At 35.4% G+C, this 21,451-nt stretch overlaps 1 protein-coding gene across 2 annotated transcripts in view; it reads right to left on the reverse strand.

The window, feature by feature from the left end:
- The window catches only part of LOC145688054 (rho GTPase-activating protein 45-like), a 271,266-nt gene that overhangs the window by 40,858 nt on the left and 208,957 nt on the right, over nt 1–21,451 (reverse strand). For both annotated transcript variants that reach the window (XM_081761760.1, XM_081761759.1), the window contains exons 10-14: nt 19,575–19,769; nt 12,322–12,532; nt 10,407–10,598; nt 5,047–5,192; nt 1,744–1,932 (exon numbers count right to left, since the gene is read on the reverse strand). In XM_081761760.1, the coding sequence (XP_081617886.1) occupies nt 1,744–1,932; nt 5,047–5,192; nt 10,407–10,598; nt 12,322–12,532; nt 19,575–19,769 (933 nt within the window). The remainder of the gene's footprint in view (nt 1–1,743; nt 1,933–5,046; nt 5,193–10,406; nt 10,599–12,321; nt 12,533–19,574; nt 19,770–21,451) is intronic.

Genomic DNA, 21,451 nt, shown 5'->3' on the forward strand with positions numbered 1-21,451 from the left:
TATATAAAGGTGAGCTGAGTCCGTCCCTGGCCGAGCACGGCCATTAAATATGTCGATCTTCATTCCTCAAATGATGGACTACTTGCCTACCAAATTTGGTTTAGATCTGACCACTGGTTTAGATCGACAAATACAGTACTACAAACACACACACGCACACACACACACACACACACACACACACACACACACATATATATATATATATATATATATATATATATATATATATATATATATATATATATATATATATATATATATATACACCTGGAGTGAACCTATAAGCTTACGCTGGGACCTAAAGAAGTATAATAATTCAACATGAACTGAACTATATCATAGCAGCGAAATATCAATAACATTTTAAATTAAACTAGCTGAACCTGCGCTCTCTACACAGCACATCATTCACATATGAGCATGAATCTCCTTGTCATTCCTCATAACATCTGTATATGTCCCTTTACAGACGCAAGTGAAAGACGTCTTGATAAAAGTCGGCAAATGGTACCATAAAGGGGAGATTTTTCGATTGTTTTTTCAATATCTCGCACTGTTTGCAAGATTTCAGCCTACTTTCTAATTCATGTATGATCCGTTTTTTCTTTATTCTTGCATGCAGTATGTAATAAGTAGGGACCGGAAGTTGAAGAAAAATCCTCTTTCTTACGTGGGCAAGAAGACGAGGCTTAACATAATATATGTTCATTTTGAGTCATTGTAGGACAGAAAATGGTGGATTTTATTTGCTCTTTTCGGCGTTTTTTGTTTATTGGTATTTTTTAAGCTTTTAATAGGTCTTAACGTCTTTCTTTTCCTTCATCTTCCGACAGTAAATGTACTGGTCATTAACTCGAATCACTACCACCTCTTATCAACATCTTTAGTAAAGAAAATTTCAATGATAAGACATTCTTCAACGACTGGACTGATAAGATCAGATCTGCAACAATCACAAGTAAGATAAGGAAGCGTAACAATTCTAACAATGCAAGGGGCAGTGAGGGTGGGGAAGTTTTCTTAGTTTAGTTTGTACTTCAGTTTGTGGAAGAAGAACAGATCGTTAACCTACCAGAAGCTTGTATTTCTTGAACATTATATCCGTTAAACATGTAATTCTAATTAAATTGGGTCTTATTTTTACGTCCTTTCTTCCAGTTTTTAGGTCCTTTTCTGGATATTTCTTGGTCTTTTTATAGGTCCATTTTAGGCAATTTTTAGGTCTTCAAGTTTCAAGCCCTAGTAATAAGCAATCAAATACATTACACACACACAATTAAATATGTCAGTGATATATGGTGTTCATTGGGCAAAATATTCTAAACAATAAAGATTTATCTTAGACTAGGGAAATGGTTATCCTTCGTTTTTCATTATTATTTGCCCATGAAACAAACGCCTGAAAGATATACAACCCCTGTATGCAACTGTGTGGTTTTGGAATGTATAACTCGTAGGATATGGCGCTTTACTTTTTTTAAAATTTCAACACTTCCAGTGCACCCCTAAAAATGTGATAAAGAAATAACGGCCATTTAAAAAATATATATATTGAATTAGAACTGGAGAATATACACAAAATTTGGAATCGACCAGTGAAAACGGCACGTTTCTAGCACTTGTGGTTTTCGAGAACTCACTGTCGAAAGGATTGGAGACACACGTACAATCTTTTCTTTGGAGACAACATATAAACCTAGCATTTTAATAGGTAGAAAATTAAATAGAAATCATGCGTACCTTTATAAGTCTTCCTCTCGAATCAATTTCATTTACACATTTGCACACAATATGTGGAATATATGCCTGAGTTTCTGCTAAATGCTGACCAAGATCCACGCCAAAAGTTGTCATTTTACGTGGTAACCTTTTGTGACCACACTGAATAGCCAACGTTTCGAGACATTTCTTGTGACAAGCCAATCCACACTAAAAAGAAACATAATTCAGTACATTACATCTCATTAAATTCAACATGTAAATCAAATATATAATCACAAGACAATTATATACCTACCCCATACATTTACATATTCTTTTGTCGAAAACCTTGGAAAGAATAAACCAATTTCGATTTTTTTTTTTTTTTTTTTTTAACTGTGCTGAAGCTGGTCCATTCTTTCGAGTTTTTGGCAAAAACAAATATTGGAAGAAGGGTTATTTTCGATAATGAATTTGTTATCTGTATAATAAAAATCAAATGTAAAAATATTTGGCCCGAACTCCTACCTTGACTCCTGGACCAATTTCGATTATTTTTGGTGGACCATTGACTCACTTAGGTTTTTAGCATACTACTTTGATTAAAATGTATATCCTAACGGGTAGTGAGGTGTGTGAGAAGGGGGTCATAATATACGCAGAAAACTGAGTATGTTATGAGCCCGTCAAGCTAGAAAAATTAAACTCGATACATAAACGCCTCATTAGAAAAGGGGACTCGTGATCCAACATTTTTGAAAATTCTCATTTTAAGGAGGACATATTATATATATATATATATATATATATATATAAATCGATGAAACTATGTTTGTCTGCGAACTCCTACTAGACCGCTGCACGTTGATGAGTTCTGGGCCATAGACTAATGTAGGTTTTTACCATGTTATGTTGATTAAAATGCGTATTCTAACAGGAGAGTGGGAGGGGATCAAAATTTATACGAAAAATTGCGTATTTCACGATCTTGTCAACTTAGGAAGATGAAACTTGGTATATCAATTCTTCATTAAAAACGTGATTCCTTCTAGCCTGGTTATATCAATTTATTGATAATGGAAATCGATACCCTTTCATACTGTCAAGCTTCAACAAATGATCTCTATCTGTACGTCAGATTCCAAAGAGATGAGTCGAGTGGCATGTAAAAATATTTTTTTTCCAAATATTTGTTTTAGTCTTTGCAAAGTGACCACGAATGACTTTTTTGAAGCTTGGTAGTACGAATCGGTATAAAGTTTCATTAAAAATAAATAAATAAATAAAATTGTTAATCCCGGGTTAGAAGGAATTTACGTTTCGATAGATCTGAAGCCGAAATGGGTGGGATTGCCATTTTTTTCCAGATTGGCAACAGCACAAAACAAGAATTTTTACACAGCACAGTTTCCGTAAACTTTTGAAGCCACCCAAAATCTTAAAGAACATCACCCAATTTAAGAGCTATTACACAGATCCCAATGATAAATCAGGTTATCTATTAAATAAAATGCAGTTGCCATGAGAGTTATACAGGCAAAATAGAAAGAAACTTCGAAGTGTGTGTTAAGGAATATGTTAGGAATGCTAAAGCAAAAAGCCTGGTGTCAGATTTGTCGAAACATCGAAAGAACTCAACCACGATAGAAGATTATAGAATTTTATTGTCGACTAAAAATGGAGTAGAAAGACTCGCGTTTGAAAATTTGTTTATTCATTTAAAAAAAAAAAAAAAAAAAAAAAAAAAAAAAAAAAAAAAAAAGAGGGGTGATGGTAAAGTAATGAATGGGAAGTACTAATTACAAAATCTGTACAGCATTAGCTTAGCAATAAAAATGCCAACATGAGCTGGCAACCTTCCAACAATGCACAAAAGAATGAGCAAAATCGCTCCGCCATAATGCAACCCACGTTTTCATCATTTGACGTGTGATCTTTGGTTTTGACAAAGTGTCACAGGCACTGCTCTACCCTCGTAATTCCGTTCATTTTATTTTACTGATCTTTTCATTTTTCTTTCTCCTGTTTTTACTCTCCGTTACCAAGACTCCAAGGTGAGTCGAAAACTGGGAAGTGCAATTGGTATTGAGGGATGCATAAAATTATAAGTAGAATAATATACGACTCATTTAATCTCATTTACCACTAGTTCATTAAGTTCTAGTGGTATAATTAACAGCATAGTTCACACGTATCAATGTTAATACAATCGAGTCTCTTTTTTTTTTTTTTTAATTTTAATTTTAACTAACCCCTATTAGTTAGAATCAGTTTAGTATTAACATGGTCATGGTTCTGCTATATCTGCACATATTAATATTTCAATGACAGGTGATACCTTATTTAGTTTCCATTATACACAGGTTCACTGATAGCTCACAAAATCTACGATGCCAATAGATGGTTTCGTTCAAAACTTTTGAGTCAAAAGTTCTTCACCAAATAACAATACAACTTTAAAACTGATGCCTTAATAATCTAGTTGTTTATAAAGTACGGGTTCGATGTTATTTGTCAAGCTGCCCAAAATTAAAAAGAACAGTTAGCATTTTTGCCTAGCGATCGTGAAATCCCGAGTTCGAATCTCGTTGCAATCTTCATAGAGATTTTGCCACGATTTTTCTCAGTTCCACCAGCTAAAGACTGCGATAGTACCTTCACTATATAGGACCTAGTCGACTTCCATTATTCATAAATTTCCTCTCATTTTTCAATATTCACATTCTAATGTATAATGAAGCCCTGGATGTATCTAGAAAACTGCAAATCAATCAAGAAAGAAATTAAAATATCTAATTCACTGGTCATAATTACCTAAATAAGTATTGAAATTACTTACATTCTGTACAGAGGGCAGAAACAGATCGCTTGATTCCATTACATGATATATAACGTATCCTATTACTCTATTATACTATTATATAAACAAGTTCACATATTAAATGGAATTTTTAACCATTCTATGCTTGGTAACTAAAATTTAAACAAACATCCCACTTATAAATTACTTTTAAGTTAGTACCAAAATGCAGACTCATGTTAAGATTTCTTACGAGTTCCGCTTCTTTTATCGCTCGATATTTTCATTTTATTTATTTTTAATTTTCTGTATTTTTATTTTATTTTATTTATCTATTTATTTTGCTAGTAAATCCTGAGCCAACATTTGTTGGTATGAGGGGAAAAGTATATATATATTGCATTGCTGGTTTTACTGCACGAGCAATATGTTTTAACCTGAGGAAGTCTAAGTAAATTTAGCAACTGGTTTCACCATAGTTCTTTATAAAACAATCTATCATACCTTGAACGAATGTACAGAAAGTAAGGATTAATTTGTACCTCACTACATTCTGCTCCTTGGAAATAAACATAGGAATCACATTCCCTGCATCTTGAAGGAGTTTTCAGTTTTCTAAATGTATGAGTCACAGCTGCTTTTGACATACACGGCCTTTGGTTTGGACTGTAATGAAGGTATGCTGCATCTGAAAAGGGAGTTAAAAAATGTAAGACATTTCTTTGAGTTTTAACATATATACCAACTACTTTTGTTTGATTAGTAAATCCACCCCAAACGTTTGGGAACTAAGACGAAGTAGAAGGGAAACAAGAATTTTAGGAATGATCCAAAAAAAAAAAAAAAAAAAAAAAATGGATTAAAAGATTGCGATCTTGGAAAATAATTAGATGTTGGGTCAGGAGCCACAAAATTTTCGAACGGACCATAAGTGGAGTTTCCGTATATTTTACGGAATAAGCACAATATACTGAGTTAAGTGATCGTTTGTGCTTGGCTACACTATATGTAGTTCTCGAGATATGAAGCGTACAAGAAAATATTTGATTGAATACAATATATTGGAATGTTTTGGTTCAGGCCCCAGAAAATTTTTGACGTCCCATAAATAGATATTTCTTATTTTTTACGGAATAAGTACATTATATTGAGTTAAGCGGTAGTTTTTGATTTGGCTGCACTATATGTAGGTCTCGAGATATAAGGCGTACAAGAAAATGTTTCATTGAATGAAATATATTAGATTTTTTGGATTAGGGGCCACAAAAAGTTTGAATGGCCCCTAAATCAAGATTTTTTTTTTTTTTTTTTTAAGGAATAAGCATACAATACTAAGTTAAGTGGTAGTTTTGGTTTGGCTACAGTATATGTAGTTATCGAGATATGAAGCGTACAAGATAATCTTTGATTGAATGAAATATAATGGATTTTTTGGATGGCCCCCCTAAATTGAGATTTCGTATTTTTTGCAAAAAAAAAAAAAAAAAAAATCATCATACTGACGAGGAAGGTCCATAAACCGTGAGAGCTGAATTTTGATGAAAATTAGTAACAAGATTCAGTTCGAGTTGCTAAGTAACGTAGTAATAGTCACTCGATGCGCAAATGCTTCGTTGAGCTGCTACATCGACGCCATCTTGAAATCCTGTAGGCAATGTCCAAGAATACCCTTTTAGCACAAAAATGAAAAAGCTTTTGATATATCTGACTTCAGTATTGTAAACCAAGTTAAATCATCTATATGTGAGAGTACTTCCAGTGCATGACCGCCATCTTGAAAGGTGCCATATTGAATCGTCGTCAAATATGATAAATGGCAAGGGGGCCATGTGGGGTATCAAATAGAACTGGAATTTACTCCTGAATTCATTTCCGTAACCAAAGTTTAGATATCTGTTTTCACTTCAGAGTTAAGAGCTCTCTCGCTCACAGGAACATACAAAAGCTGAGCAAGTAAAATTTGTGATATGAAATGCGGTCGTGCAAACACTTGCATGATTTTAACTAATGCAATAGTAGTTATTTGATCTACAATAGCCACTATACCAATCAGATCTTGAGACTAGTGAGATATATCGTTAATTAAATTGAAATGCCTGTAGTGAAAAATGGAATAGCAGCACTGTAACAAATTATACCTATTTCAAAATCGCTATATATATGAGTCTGTGTGTGTTGCGATTATGCATAGCATTTAAATGCTGTAATATAAGTTAGGTGGAACGGCACATATGGTTTTAAAGAATCTGTCTTGAAGTTATTAGAAAATTAATAGAAAAAATATTAGAAAAATAATATAAACTATTGCACATAAGCAAATATTAACCTACTAACCTTTTGCCCTTCAATTGTGATGATGGAGATCCAAAACGTAGTGATTAGCACACAGCATCATGGAGCAGTGCAAACACTTAACAAATGCACTTTCGTCACAATCTTCATGACCACAGACACTATTTTCTACTAGTCTTCAGAATATTTGCAAATGTACCAACTATTGCTCCTGTTACGTACTCACATTTCTGCCATGCATATGCAAGCATGTCCTTTAGGACTGGCGCACAAAATTGATGATACATAACAGAATGCATTTTCTTTATGAAAATTCTGCCATATAACTTGTACACCGAACAAGTGAACACCTGCTACAATCAGTTATTTATCACAGTTTTGATATGAAAACTAGTCTTGCCCTTATTATAAGCAAGTGTTTTAACGTTAAAGGTGGAAAGATGCAGATATTTAATTATTTTATATTGAAGGGAAAAGGAAGAAAGAGGCTTGTTTTATGGATTGCAACTTGGAATTGAATCTTGTAATAATCTTTACTGCCACATATTCTCAGCAGTTGTGCATGCATTCTCTTATCACTAATTGCAGAACAGACACAAGAAAAGTGAATTCCAAGTTTCCAGGTGTATCTTCTAAGAATTGGCTGTGAACTGATAATTTAAATCTCCTTCATTGTTCAATGTGGCAGCAATAAATCGATTGTATTTAGAGAAACTGTCAATAAATACATTAAAGTATTTTAACTTAGTAATATGCACGGTAAATTTTAGGTCGTCAAATATGAGTATTGGAAAGGAACGCAATATTCTGCAACAATGATGGTCTTTGCGTAAGGTTTCTAGATTGGAGAATAAAACTTAACACACTATAATGGACCACGTAAAATTGCCTAAAAGAGATTTTTGGTTTGAAACAATTCAACGTCCCACACTTATGCCTGCTACGCTAAAGGAGACGTGGACCTACTGATCATAGTGGAATCCGAACCATTTTGGTCGTTCAACTAATATGTACCAGTTTATATAATTTTTCTAATATATATCCGAACAATCCCTTTGGTATTCTCTGCTTGTCAGTACTATTAGGCATATGTTTCATCTACCAACAGTCTATTCCATCGCACTTCGAAATAGGTACAACTTGTAGCATGCTGATATTCCATTTTTCTCTACAGAAATTTCAATTTAATTAACGATTTCTCTTACTAGTCTCAAGATCTGATTGGTATAGTTGCTATTGTACTGCATTAACTACAGCATTAGTTAAAATCATGTAAGTGCTCGCACGACCGTGTTTCATGATACAAGTTTAACTCGCACATTTTTTATATGTTTCTGTGGGTAAGAGGGCTCTTAACTCTGAAGTGAAAACATATATCTAAATTTTGGTTACGGAAATTAATTCAGGAGTAAATTCCAGTGCTATTTGATACTCCACATGACCCCTTTGCCATTTATCATATTTGACGACGATTCAATATGGCGCCTTTCAAGATGGCGGTCATGCACTGGAAGTACTCTCACATATAGATGATCTACCTTGGTTTACAATACTGAAGTCAGATATATCAAAAGCTTTTTTATTTTTGTGCTAAAAGGGTATTCTTGGACATTGCCTACAGGATTTCAAGATGGCGTCGGTGTAGCAGCTCAACGAAGCATTTGCGCATCGAGTGACTATTACTACGTTGCTTAGTAACTCGAACTGAATCTTGTCACAAATTTTCATCAAAATTCAACTCTCACGGTTTATGGACCTTCCTCGTGAGTTAAGTGGTTGTTTTGGTTTGGCTGCAATATATGTAGTTCTCGAGATATAAGGCGTACAAGAAAATATTTGATTCAATAAATATATTGGATTTTTTGGATCAGGGGCCACAAAAATTTTGAATGGTCTCTAAATTGAGATTTCGTATTTTTTACGGAATAAGGACATCATACTGAGTTTAAGTGGTACTTTTGATTTGGGTGCACTATATGTAGTTCTCGAGATATAAGACGTACAAAATATATTTGATTAAATGAAATATATTGGATTTTTTTGGATTAGGGGCTACAAAAATTTTGAATGAGCCCTAAATCAAGATTTCATATTTTTTAGGGAATAAGCACATCATACTGAGTTAAGTGGTAGTCTTCGTTTGGCTACACTATATGTAGTTCTCCAGATATAAGGCCTACAAGAAAGTTTCTGCCTGAAATATATTGGATCTTTTGATCCAAAAATAGAAGGGAAAAACATATTACTTCTTCTGAATTTCTGTGACTTTACGGACTCCATTAAGCTACTTTCCAGGAAACGAATAAGGTTTTTATTACGTAAATAATACAAGTGACTATTTCTGTATATGGCCAAGCTTCATTTGAATGCAACATACAGTACTAATGGCAATACCATTCTTGCATTTGACATATCTCTATATTGCACTCCCTATTAAAAATATGTGTTCCTTACTCATAAAATATTTTTAAGTTTTAAATAAAAAGCTAAGATTCTAACAAATTGTTGGCGATATTAGAGATACATAAAATTATATACACACGAGACGAGTTTTAAGTGCCATGGTTTCACTTAAAAGTGCACTAAAATGTTTGTATCTCTCTCTTTATGTGTTAATGAACTATACCGATAAATTTTAAGAGGTGATTCCTCCCATCAAAATAAGATAAGAAATTCATGTGGCATGTGAGGAAAAGTGCATAGTTTCGGAGTTGAGAGTTGTCCAAAGCGTGAAAAAATAATCACAGCACGCGTTATTCCGAATACGACGCATGACTTGCGAATCAGTAGACCTGAACGTTGCTCTTTGACGAATCCAAGGTCTTTAGGGTGACTCATGGTTTGTACACATATGGTGTGCATATGCAGGACAACGCCTTTCTCCGCGAAGACCCAGTCCTGCGAACCACTTTCCTAAAGCATTATAAATCGGTGTTTAGAATGGCTGGCTCAATCTCCAAACCTATATCCATTGAATACGCTTGGGAGCTCCGCGCGAGATATATTTCAAGAAGTCATCATTCGCTTGAAATGTTTTCAAAAGTGCGGACAGACTTGATGCAACGGTGAAACAATTCAACAACAGCTGGATAATGTAGCATCGTTGTACAGTCGAATGAAAATGCGCTTACAATTGTTCAGAATAGATTGACCAACTTTAAATAAAGTTTTCAGATTGGGTGGATTTTACTGCGTTAACAAAATAATACTTAAATTGAAAACACATTTTAAGCACTTTTGCTTTCAACTGCCCAATATGCATCGCCGCCATGAGATATGTGCCATATTACTGACACTCATATACATCATTGCTTATTATTCCGCATAGTGATACCCATACAGATTGGTTTTACATTTACTTATGTTGAATTGTTCCCAATTTCTAATCTCCAACTGTCATCAGTTGTAGTTATCGCTCTTCTAGCAGAACACTTTCCCATTCCACATAAGCTGTTACTGTCAGAAAAAGAAACATACCTTTGAATAAACTGAAGTCACTTAATTATACGTATATATGAAATATTGTAATGTGATCAGAGATAAACGTGGACGCAAAATCTAAAGAAAATTGGGAAAATAGATATATGTAAAAGTCACTTACAATACTTACCATTATCTTCAGTTTCCAGTTCATCTCCCGAAGAGACAGTAACAATTTTTCTGGCAGGAATCATTGGACTTGCCGTGGGAGATGTGTCACGGCTTTTATTGCTGTGACTACTTGAAATACTATCAGTATCACTTCCTAATACATGCACTGACGGACTCCAAGCTTTCATATGAGGAAGCACAGATGGTTTGTCTATAAAGAGAGAAAAAAGTAGAGATGGCGTTTCATAAAGTTAGCTCTAGTATTTGAAATAAATTATTACAACACATAGGGTAATTTAACTGGATGATTCTTCGACCAGAGAGGTAAGCTTCTATTACTGAGGCATTATACCCTCACACTTCACTTATGGCAAAAACTGAAGAAACGTAAGGCGAATCTTAAGATATTTAGAACGTGGAGTCGAACTTAAGACTTTTGGATTGGGGGAAATAATTTTGCCACCAACTCCTTTGAGTCTGGTTTCAGTTAATTTTGTTACTCCATGATAGGGACACTTGGCAGGTCAGTACGTACATACGTCACGAATTACATACGCAATTACACATGATCGAATTAGATAGAATTGAAGACTCCAGAGATGAATAAAACAGTTCCTAACGCTCCGATGACAAGCAAGTTCGGGTTTATAAATGTGACTGACCACCAGGCTGTGCGAAAAAGAAGAAATTATTGTTTGAAGGCGTTGCATTGCACTACGTGAGCATCGGTGCAAAACAATCAGAATCTCGCACATAACGTATTCATCCGAAATCAACCGAACAGAATCCACCCACATACATTCCTTTCCTATTATGAGAGAAAAAAAAGTGACCAACTCTCTCGCTCCTGTTTTCACGAATATTCGACGGAAAGAATATATCTAATACACAGTCCATTTAGCTAACCACATTTAATAATAATAATAATAATAATTTCATCCTACAGTTATCGATGGAGAAAAATATTTCTAAAAAGCTGTATAGAAACGCGTTTGTTCTTTTTCCAAGTAATCGCTGCAGATGATTTCGTGTGCATCCCAAAAAACTGTGGCCATCACCTTGCCGGTCAATTTCACTGTCTTTACCTTCTTCGGAGTTGGATCACCTTTAAAAACCCACTGTTTCGACTGTTCCTTTGTTTCTGGAGTATAGTACTGTATCCATGTCTCGCCCACTGCTATATGTCGACACAGAAACTCGTCGGGATTGCGATGAAAAAGCGCCAAAGCAACCTCTGAATCGATCACACAATTGCGTTTATTCCCCACTGAGAGCAAATGCGGCACCTATCTTGCCAAGATTTTTTTTTTTAACTAAATTTTTCGTGCGAAATTGGAAATACTGTACCTTGTGATATGCCTGTGGCCTCAACTATTTCGCGCACTTTGATTCCTCGATCACTCAAAACCATACTGTGGATTTTGCTTATCATTTCGGAGGAAGTCACTTCCACTGGACGTCCCGAACGATGTTCATCATTTGTGGATGTACGGCCACGTTTAAACTCATTTACCCAATTGCAAACAGTCGCAAACACGGGAGTAAATATGACATGAACTTCATCCAACTCGACTTTGATCTATTTTGGTGTTAAACTTTTAAACAGAACTGTTTAATAACTGCACGAAACTCATTTCTTTCTATTTTTCTAAATAAACACAAGTGTTTTCTTCAATCGACTATAAGGAAACCACGCGACGGATATAGCTGAAACTTTAACGACAGTCTAGTGAGGAATGACGCTTACAAAAAACAATCCATTTTCGAATCATCTTTCGGATATTCTAAGGACTTATTGAACGAACCTCGTAATATTGTAAAATGTATCTTTAAATATCCTGCACCGACAAGGTGAAGGTAGCCATTATGACACTGAGTTTGAGTATATTGATTTTAATGATATGTAAGTAAAATAGAGACGAAACGTAACTCACCTCCTTGTGACAAATCCTCACTTTCTATAGACTCTGTTGATTTCCTTTCTTTCTCTAGCAGACTAGGAGCACCCTCGGAGTAAGCTTCAAAATTAAACGGCAACTGACCAGAATCTTTTCGCTGTCCTGGTGGAAGAGGTAAACGTTTCACGAACTCCATATACTGTGAACCTGGTTCATACAATCGACTACTCTCACACAAAGTTTGGAACTAAAATTTAAAGAATAAATAAATAAATAAATAAATAAATAAATAAATAAATAAAGATAATAAGAAACAAAGAAATTAACACTATTATTGAACTATTATGGCCACTTATACTACTATAGTTAAAGGTTTGAAAGCTGAAGTGAAAATGAAGAAACGAAGGTTGAAGTCAGCTCTTATCCATAAGAGATATTCCTGAAAAATTGAGAATCACCCAGGCAATAAACATGTAAGAACATGGACAGTAATTTCTCGATTTCGGTCGCATGCGGAAACAATCAACTGTCGCTTTCAATGCTTCAGTATCGTGTTGTTTAACAAGTATTAAACTTTTTGCGCATAAGATGCCGTTATTATTCCAAATCTCAGGGTATATGAATTGCAGCGAGTCAGACTTACCGTAATTTGACAGCAGACAATTGAAGGTAGTAGATATGTAAAAGCTGTTGGAATTCTTATAATCAGTTGTAAGGGTATAGCGACATGAAGATGAATAAATTTCCCACAGAACTGCGCTACATTTTACAATTTTATTTCGATAAAGACGTAATACTGCGCAGAAGCGTGAAGAAATTTATGCTGTTTATGGGCAAAATACATCATCAGCTAAAAAGTGGTTCAGTCGCTTTCGTTTGGAAATTTTGATGTCCATAATGCTCCTCTCATTGTCCGATCAATCACAGCAGAAGTACATGATATTCCGACAACAGTAGAGCAAGACAGTCATGTAAACAATCATGACATCGCGAGAGGTTTTCTTCACTCTCTCTCTCTCTCCTAGGTTCGGATCTGGAAAACTTTACACACGTTTCTCGATCTTCAGCTTCCTCTTCTCCAACTCCCAATATTTATTCTCTTTTTCAAATCATCAATCAATTGTGTTCTTCTTACTCCTCTCTTTCCTTCCATCTTTCCTTCTATCGTGGTATAAACAAGACAATTTCTTCGCAAGATGTGCCCAATCCAATTGTTTTTTCTATAAAGGATGCTGGCTAAAAGCCTCAGGGTGTCTACTAAAATTCCCAAATGAAATTTCGTGACTTTTTCGTGACCTTCTCTTTACCAAAACATAAAATTTCGCAACAATCTCCAGAGTGAATTTGGGTGCGAATTAGGCCGAATTTTCTTGCATGCAATAGAAGCGTGCTTTGCTTGCGATTTGATAGCGTCTAAAGCCGACCACAGACATTTTTGTTAGTGAATTTTGACTTTTTATAGAACAAAATTTTCCAGTCCGTCCTTATATTTGTACAGTTAAAAAAAAAAAAAAAAAAAAAAAAAATCGTGACCTAAAAGCTAAATTTCGTGATTTTTCTTGACTTTTATGACCGCTTTCTGATTTCATGACTTTTTCATGACTTTCGTGACCGATAGACACCCTGTGCGTCATTTTCTCTCCTACCCGTTTTAAAACATCTTCGTTTATTACTCTCTCTCCGTTCATTCTCTATCTTCCTCCAGCACCACATTTTGAAGCTCTCTAAATATTTCTTCTCTAACTTCCATAATATCCAAGTCTCTGAATCACACAGTCCAATACTCCATATATAAAACTTGACCAACTTCTTCCTTAGTCTTCTTCCTTAATATTAAACCTCCTACTTAGGAGTGATCTTTAGTTGTTGAATTTCTTTGGCTATAGGGACATGTATAAGGGGATCAGCGAATTTAAGAAAGGCTATCAACCTCATGCTTATATATTAAAGAAAGCTGACGGAACAGTTCTCACTGATACGGATAGCATCTTAAATAGATGGAAAGATTTCTTTGACGATTTGCTGAACACGCAGCCAAAAACTAGTGTGCGTGGAGAAAAGGAGATACACACCGCAGAACCGTATATTCCGGAACCCAACCGAATAGAAGTAGAAACCGCTATAAAGAAATTAAAGGAACACAAATCTCCGGGTATAGATGAAATTCCGGCTGAGTTAATTTTAGCAGGTGGCGAAAAATTGTGGAACAAGATACACAAACTCATTCTCCTTATCTGGAACAAGGAAGAATTGCCACAAGAGTGGAAAGAATCAATAATTGTTCCAATTCACAAGAAAGGCGACAAAAGTGACTGTAATAATTATCGAGGCATTTCTTTTCTATCAACATCCTATAAAATCCTTTCAAATATTCTATTAGCAAGACTGATCCCATACGCAGATGAAATTATTGGAGATTATCAGTGCGGATTTAGACGAAATCGATCAACTATCGACCAAATTTTTACCATTCTCCAAATACTCGAAACAAAATGGGAATACAATACCCCGCTACATCAATTATTTATTGATTTTAGAAAGGCTTACGACTCGGTTTGGAGAGAAACATTATACAACGTTCTTACAGAACTTGAAATACCAAAAAAGCTAATTAGATTAATTAAGATATGTTTAAATGAATCCCAAAGTAAAGTCCGGGTAGGAAAATTTTTGTCCACGAGCTTTCACGTCGAAAATGGCCTGAAACAAAGAGATGCGTTGTCGCCATTATTATTTAACTTTGTGCTGGAATACGCTATAAGGAAAATCAAAGATAGCAACCACGGCCTAGAGTTGAACGGTATTCACCAGGTTATGGCATATGCTGATGATGTAGATTTAATAGGTGATGATAGGAGAACAATAGAAAGAAATTCAGAGATGTTATTAAACACTTGCAGGGACATGGATTTAGAAGTAAATGCAGAGAAAACTAAATACATGGAAGTGCGTCGGGACCGTAATACGGCAAATTATGAATGCATTAAAATATTAAATTATACTTTTGATAAAGTGGATACTTTCAAATATTTAGGATCAATATTAACAGACGAAAATCATATTCACGAAGAAATTAAATGTCGACTGAAAGTAGGGAATTCGTGTTACTATTCGGTTCAAAATCTATTGTCGTCGCGAATTCTGTCGAGGAACTCGAAGCTTAAAATATATAAAACGATAATCATGCCTGTTGTTCTGTATGGTTGCGAAACATGTTCGCTTACTCTGAGGGAAGGCTGAAAGTATTTGAGAACAAGATCCTGAGACGAATATTCGGACCCAAAGGAGGGAATGGGGAATGGCGGAAACTTCATAACCAGGAACTACATAATTTATACGGTTTACCCAACATTGCTAGGGTCGTCAAGTCTATGGAGCTTAGGTGGGCACGTCATGTAGCTAGAATGGAATAAAGCAGAAACGTTTTCAAAGTCTTGACTGGAAGACGAATCGGAAAACGACCATTAGGAAGACCTAGACTCAGATGGGAGGACAATATTAAGATGGATCTCGAAGAGATAGGAACACAAAGTAAAAGCTGAATCCAATTGGCTAAGGATAGAAGTCAGTGGAGAGCTTTTGTGAACGCGGCATTGAACCTCCGGGTTCCATAGGCCATAGAGTTAGTTAGTTAGTTATAGGGATTATTGACCTGATCCCTTTGGTGCAGTAAGCATCCTTCGTCAAAGTACTTTCCAGATATATGAATGATCGACCTCTTCAAGCTTTTTTTTTTTTTTTTTTTTTTTTTTTTTGCTTTAATGGGATTCGTAATTGCGTATTTCCACGGAATATTCTCATGATTTTCAAATTTTCGATCTTGATTTCCATTTCATCTAGTTTCCCAGTGTCAACTATTTTGCCAATCATCTCTGTAATCCTTCTTCAGTTCTAGCTATAATAACCGTGTCATCTGCATACTTGATCTCGTTAATAATCTGGAATTAAATCTTGAAATCTCCAACTTCCACTAATACTTCTTTCATTAAGCATTCACTATAAATGTTAAATAATTGGGGGACAAACTACATGTTTGTCTGACTCCTCTTCCAATCTCCACACTATTGGTTTCTCATTAATTCAATTGCAACTTCACTCTTTGTCTTGTGTATATGTTGCGAATGAGTCGTCGATTCCTTCAACTGACCCCGCTTTCTGTAAGCATTTTCAAAGAGTTTGGTCTAATTGACTCGGTCGAAAGATTTTCGCCAATGGATGAAGCACAAAAACAACTTTTTCCTTACGCCAAGAACTCGTTCTAACCCAATAGCATCTGTGGTCCTTCTTCCTTTCCAGACTTGATCTTCGTCCAACATGTATCTTACTTCGCACCCGCCTGTTCACTATGCGCACAAGCATCTTTCCAGTGTTGGAAATAAAGCTAATGATTTTGTGATCATTACATTTCTTTGCCTGTTTTTTCTTAGGTAACGCAACCATTGTAACATCTAGAAAATCCTTTAGCCATTCTCTACTCAGGTTGATATTGTTAATATGTCAAGTCAGTACTTTCATTGCATTGTCTCCTAATGGCTCGAACAAACCAACGGGTATATCATCGTCAACAGTGGCCTTCCTTCCTTTGCATGTGTTTATGTCTTATACTACTACACTATTCAATATTCTGGGTCCTCTTTCTTCTTCATCCACCTCCTCCCAAATCCTAAGGATGTGTTGATAGTCAGTGACCTTGTCGATCTTTGTAGAATTAAAACAGGAGAAATTATCTAGTACACCGGCACGGCTATCAGAGACCCGGTTTCTATTCACGGATCAGTAGCGCTTTTTTTTTTTTTTTTTTCGTTAATTTTCATTAACACATTAAAGGCCATGCTCGTGCATGGCACGAGCGTGGTATTTTGTCCAAGCTGGTAATGCACGTGCATAGCACAAGCATGTTAATTTTACTATATAGCGTTGTTTATTGTCTTCCAGACACTAAAAATTTGTTTTACACCGTCTATGTGGATACCTCTTCATGCTGCTATACCCTTGTGGGCAGAAAAATGAACTCCGTTGTAGCAAGAAAGCGAGAACAATACGTAGCTTTATTTGAGGGAGTAGCATGTTGAGGGAGTAGAGGTTTCTTTGCAGGTGTGCTCCCATGACGTTTGTTGAGCTTCAATCCATGCTTTTTCACTCAAGGCTTCCCATACTTTCTGCAGAAATGCTGCCAAATGCACATTGTTATTTTTTCGTCTACTTCCGGTTTTCTTGTATAGAATTCATGCATTTGCAGCTGACATATTCAGGAAGTGGAAGAATAGTTCCTTCCACTAGTTTAGTTGCTCCCGAGTGAAGGGGTAATACGCCACTAATTGATCACTTTTGTCAACACCACCTTTGTTTATATCGTAGTCTTGCACTACATCTCACTTTGTTTCACTACAAGTCCGTTCTTTGATTTCACAGTAATGTCAACGATGTTGCTTGATGTTTGATTGAAAGCATCACGACATATCTTGTGTCTTCCCACTCTACACACAAGAAATAATCTTTACGCTGATACACCATATCTTTTTTTTTTTTTAATTTCTTTTGAACAACCGTAGCTTTAGGCAATTTCTTTCTGTTTGGCATACACTCCAACAGCAATAAACAAAGTTGGTGTTGAAAAAAGTGACCAACTAGTGGCATATTACCCCTTCAATCTGAAGCAACTAACGTGGTGGAAGAAACTATTCTCCCACTTGTTGTATATGTGAGCTGCAAATACATGGATTCTATACAAGAAAACTAGAAGTGCACGAGAAAAGAACAATATGCACTAGCTTTTTTTTTTTTTTTTTTTTTTTTTTTTTTTTTTTTTTTTTTTTTTTTTTTTTTTTTTTTTCAGAAATCAGGGGAAGCCTTGAATGAAAAGGCAGGGATTGAAGCTCAACAAGTCTCCCAAAACTTAACTGTAACTAACAGATTAACTAGGATACATTTTGCGAAGACAACTCCCGCTACGGAAAAAACAGCCAGACTCAGTAGACATTGTAAGGCCTGTTCGGATGCAGGAAAGAAAAGTGATGGCAAAAGAATGCGAAAGAACATAACGTGGATGTGTCCTAAATGCAATGTGAGTCTTTGCATGCCAGAATACAGTATTTCATGCTATTTCACACCAAGGCTAAATATGCCTAAGAACTCAAAGCACGGACTTTTTTCCTATAGTGAAAATAAGTCAAATATAAACAATTATAGCTCGGCTAAGGATATATATATGGTTATAATGTTTGTAGATGTAGAGGAGGAAATGACCTGTAATTTGATGTAATAAGCGCACCTACTGAGCAGTAAAATATTTTGTAATTGTTTAATGAGAAACATCAAAAATGGCCGGTTTTCTGGGTAATTCTTCTGAAAATACCCCAGTTTTATAAGTGTTAACTTAAAATTATTGCACAATGTCAAATAAACATATTTAATCGTAATCAAGTCTATATGGCAAGTCTAAAACAAGATTCAGTAACAACAGTACACTTTACTGTATGGAAGGATGGACTTGTATTTAACTTGAATCAGGAACATTTAAAACTTTTTTTCTTGTAGTAATATTACTAAAAATTGATACCAGTAATCAGTAAATCCATTTATACAGTGAAAATATAAGGTATAAATTACAAATAAGTACAGTATTTAGATTTCAACAAAATTTTCACCGTTTTATCAAGTTATGGTAAAATCTCGTCCGAATCGAACTATAAAATTGTAAATAAATTTTTCTCTATACAAAATACTCTTTTGTTCACATTAGAAGACAATAAAACGTCCAGCTTAGCCTTGCTTTTGTAAATCTTTGATTTGTATTCAAGTAGTGTAAAAGCCGTTCGATTTCTGGTACCAAACTAATGTGATACAGTAATTCTAGATAACATTTTACAGTGCAGCTCGCGTATTGGTAGTGTTTGATGAGTTGACGCATTATCAAAACCTGTTGGGTAGACTGTGTTTCAGGCAAAATAAATATTATAGATTACTATATACTTGTTCGAAATATTCTACACAGCTTTGCTAGATTAATTTTAACCTTCTTTTTTCTTTCCCCAAAATTACACACACACACACACACACACAAAAAAAAAAAAAGTTACTGAAAGCTCTTCCTATATGCATACATTGTCTTTACACTAGTTATATAAACACAACACAAACACTTACACATTCAACCATTCAATTTACATTTCTTTTCACAATAACAAGTAAGTAAATGACAAATTATGTAGTCACCGTTCATAAAACGAAAATATAGGCGAATACGGGACAGAAGCTTTAGCAATTCTTTAATACGAGGAATATTCTACCTGAATTGGTGCAGGAGTGCTTAACGTGTGTTGAAGCTGAAAATAGCTCACAGTGACAGCTTTCATTGTTTGGTCACACTGAAGAATCAACTCTCGAACTTGTCGCAAAACGTCTGCTTTCACTTCTTGCAGTTTCTGGTGTCGTTTATTGGCATCTTGAACGTACGTTTTGTACGTTATTTCAGCGTCTGTCGCCTGTTGGTGGTGAAATACTATTAATAATAATAACAATATTTTGCATTTCAAGGACACATAATACTTTATTTTAATACATATGCACGGTGTTTGGGATAAATTTGACACTTTGTGTGCTATACATAAACATGTCTGTTCCGGGATGCATTTATCTAACTCGAGATATGTTTTTACTGTTCTTTCAATATAGTCATAATGTGAAAAGAAGCTGTAATGGACGAGTGGAAGCCACCGGAATATTGGAAAAGAGTTACCTGTATCATGATGATTCATGTCGGACATTCAAATTCCACAATCAAGACAGCTGCTCAATATTGAGTGAACACCGTAAAAGCCATACTATGTAAAATACAGAGGTACAACGGAGATTACGAAGCTATGCCCGGTAGGAAAACACACAGATGGTTTTCCGATTGCCACCGAACACCCGAATTCATCCAACAATTGCAGGAAGTAACGAAAGACCCACACAAAAGAATACAAGCTGTAGCGCGCGAAATGGGTGTTGCAGCGTCCACCATGCAGCTGAATGTGAACGTGGACTTCCACTATCACTCCTAAAGAAGCGCAAAGGCCAATTCCTGACAGAAAAGGCTCGACCAAGCCGCCTAATCTAAAGCAAAAGAACTTCTTAACAAAGTGAAATATCCCGTTGAATGAGGAATAATGTGGTTCTTCTCTGATGACAAAAAAAAAAAAAAAAGTCAGAACAGAACACCTGGCTTGCCTACAATCCATCGAATGTTCCTCATCTCCTGTACACTAAATTTCCCCAAAATGTGATGATGTTTGGATATCGTGTGTAAGGTGATGTTATGGGGCCACGTCTTTAACAGGGATTCAAACTTAATTTGAATGCCTAGTGCAGTTGCTGAACACCTTGTTCAAGCCCTGGGTAGAGACGGTGGCTGCTAGAAGACTTGACTGTGGCAGCAAGATTCAGTTCCCTGCCTTACCGATGGAAAATTCAGAAGTGATTATCACATTTTTTTTACCATTACAGAAGTCCAAGCGCATGGCACCCTAACTCCCCTGATTGCAGTCATATGGATTATTACCTGTGGGACATGGTTGAACAAGTAAGTAACTGCACTGCCTGTAACACCAAAATCCTGCTGATTGGCAGGATTGGGGCGATATTTGACGCTCTCCCTCGGTAGATCGTGCGTGACAGGTTTTGGAGCTGCCTCAAGGCAGATGTTGATGGTGAGAGTGGCCTTTCAGAGTGATTTCTCTTTTCATCACTGTCATGTTTATATCACTTTTCCATGTTTCCAATATATTTCATTTTGAATCAAATATTCCCTGCTGTTGTCTTTCACCAGCAACTGTCAAATTTAGCTCTAACACCCTGTATATTTGAATATTTACTACCTAAATTAATTATCCACAACATACTTGTTTTGTGGGCAATATGTAACCGCAGTTCATAATCAACAGTTACTTAATATTTTAGAAGTATAGAACATAGAAGTTTCCACATATTAATTTTTTATATTTTTAGACCACGTATGGCTGCTATATTATTGATTTCACATTTCGAGTAAGCAAAATTTTCCTTATTCTCTTTTAAAAAATGAGACTTTACTACTATATGCTCAGGTTTACGAGTTTAAATGCATTATATGGGCTCTGGAGTAAACAAATACCGCATGCATCAGTTTTTTCGAAAATTATAATTA

The sequence above is a fragment of the Thermobia domestica genome, chromosome 6 (genome assembly GCF_964235325.1).
Source record: "Thermobia domestica chromosome 6, izTheDome1.hap1.1, whole genome shotgun sequence".
Lineage (NCBI taxonomy): Eukaryota > Metazoa > Arthropoda > Insecta > Zygentoma > Lepismatidae > Thermobia > Thermobia domestica.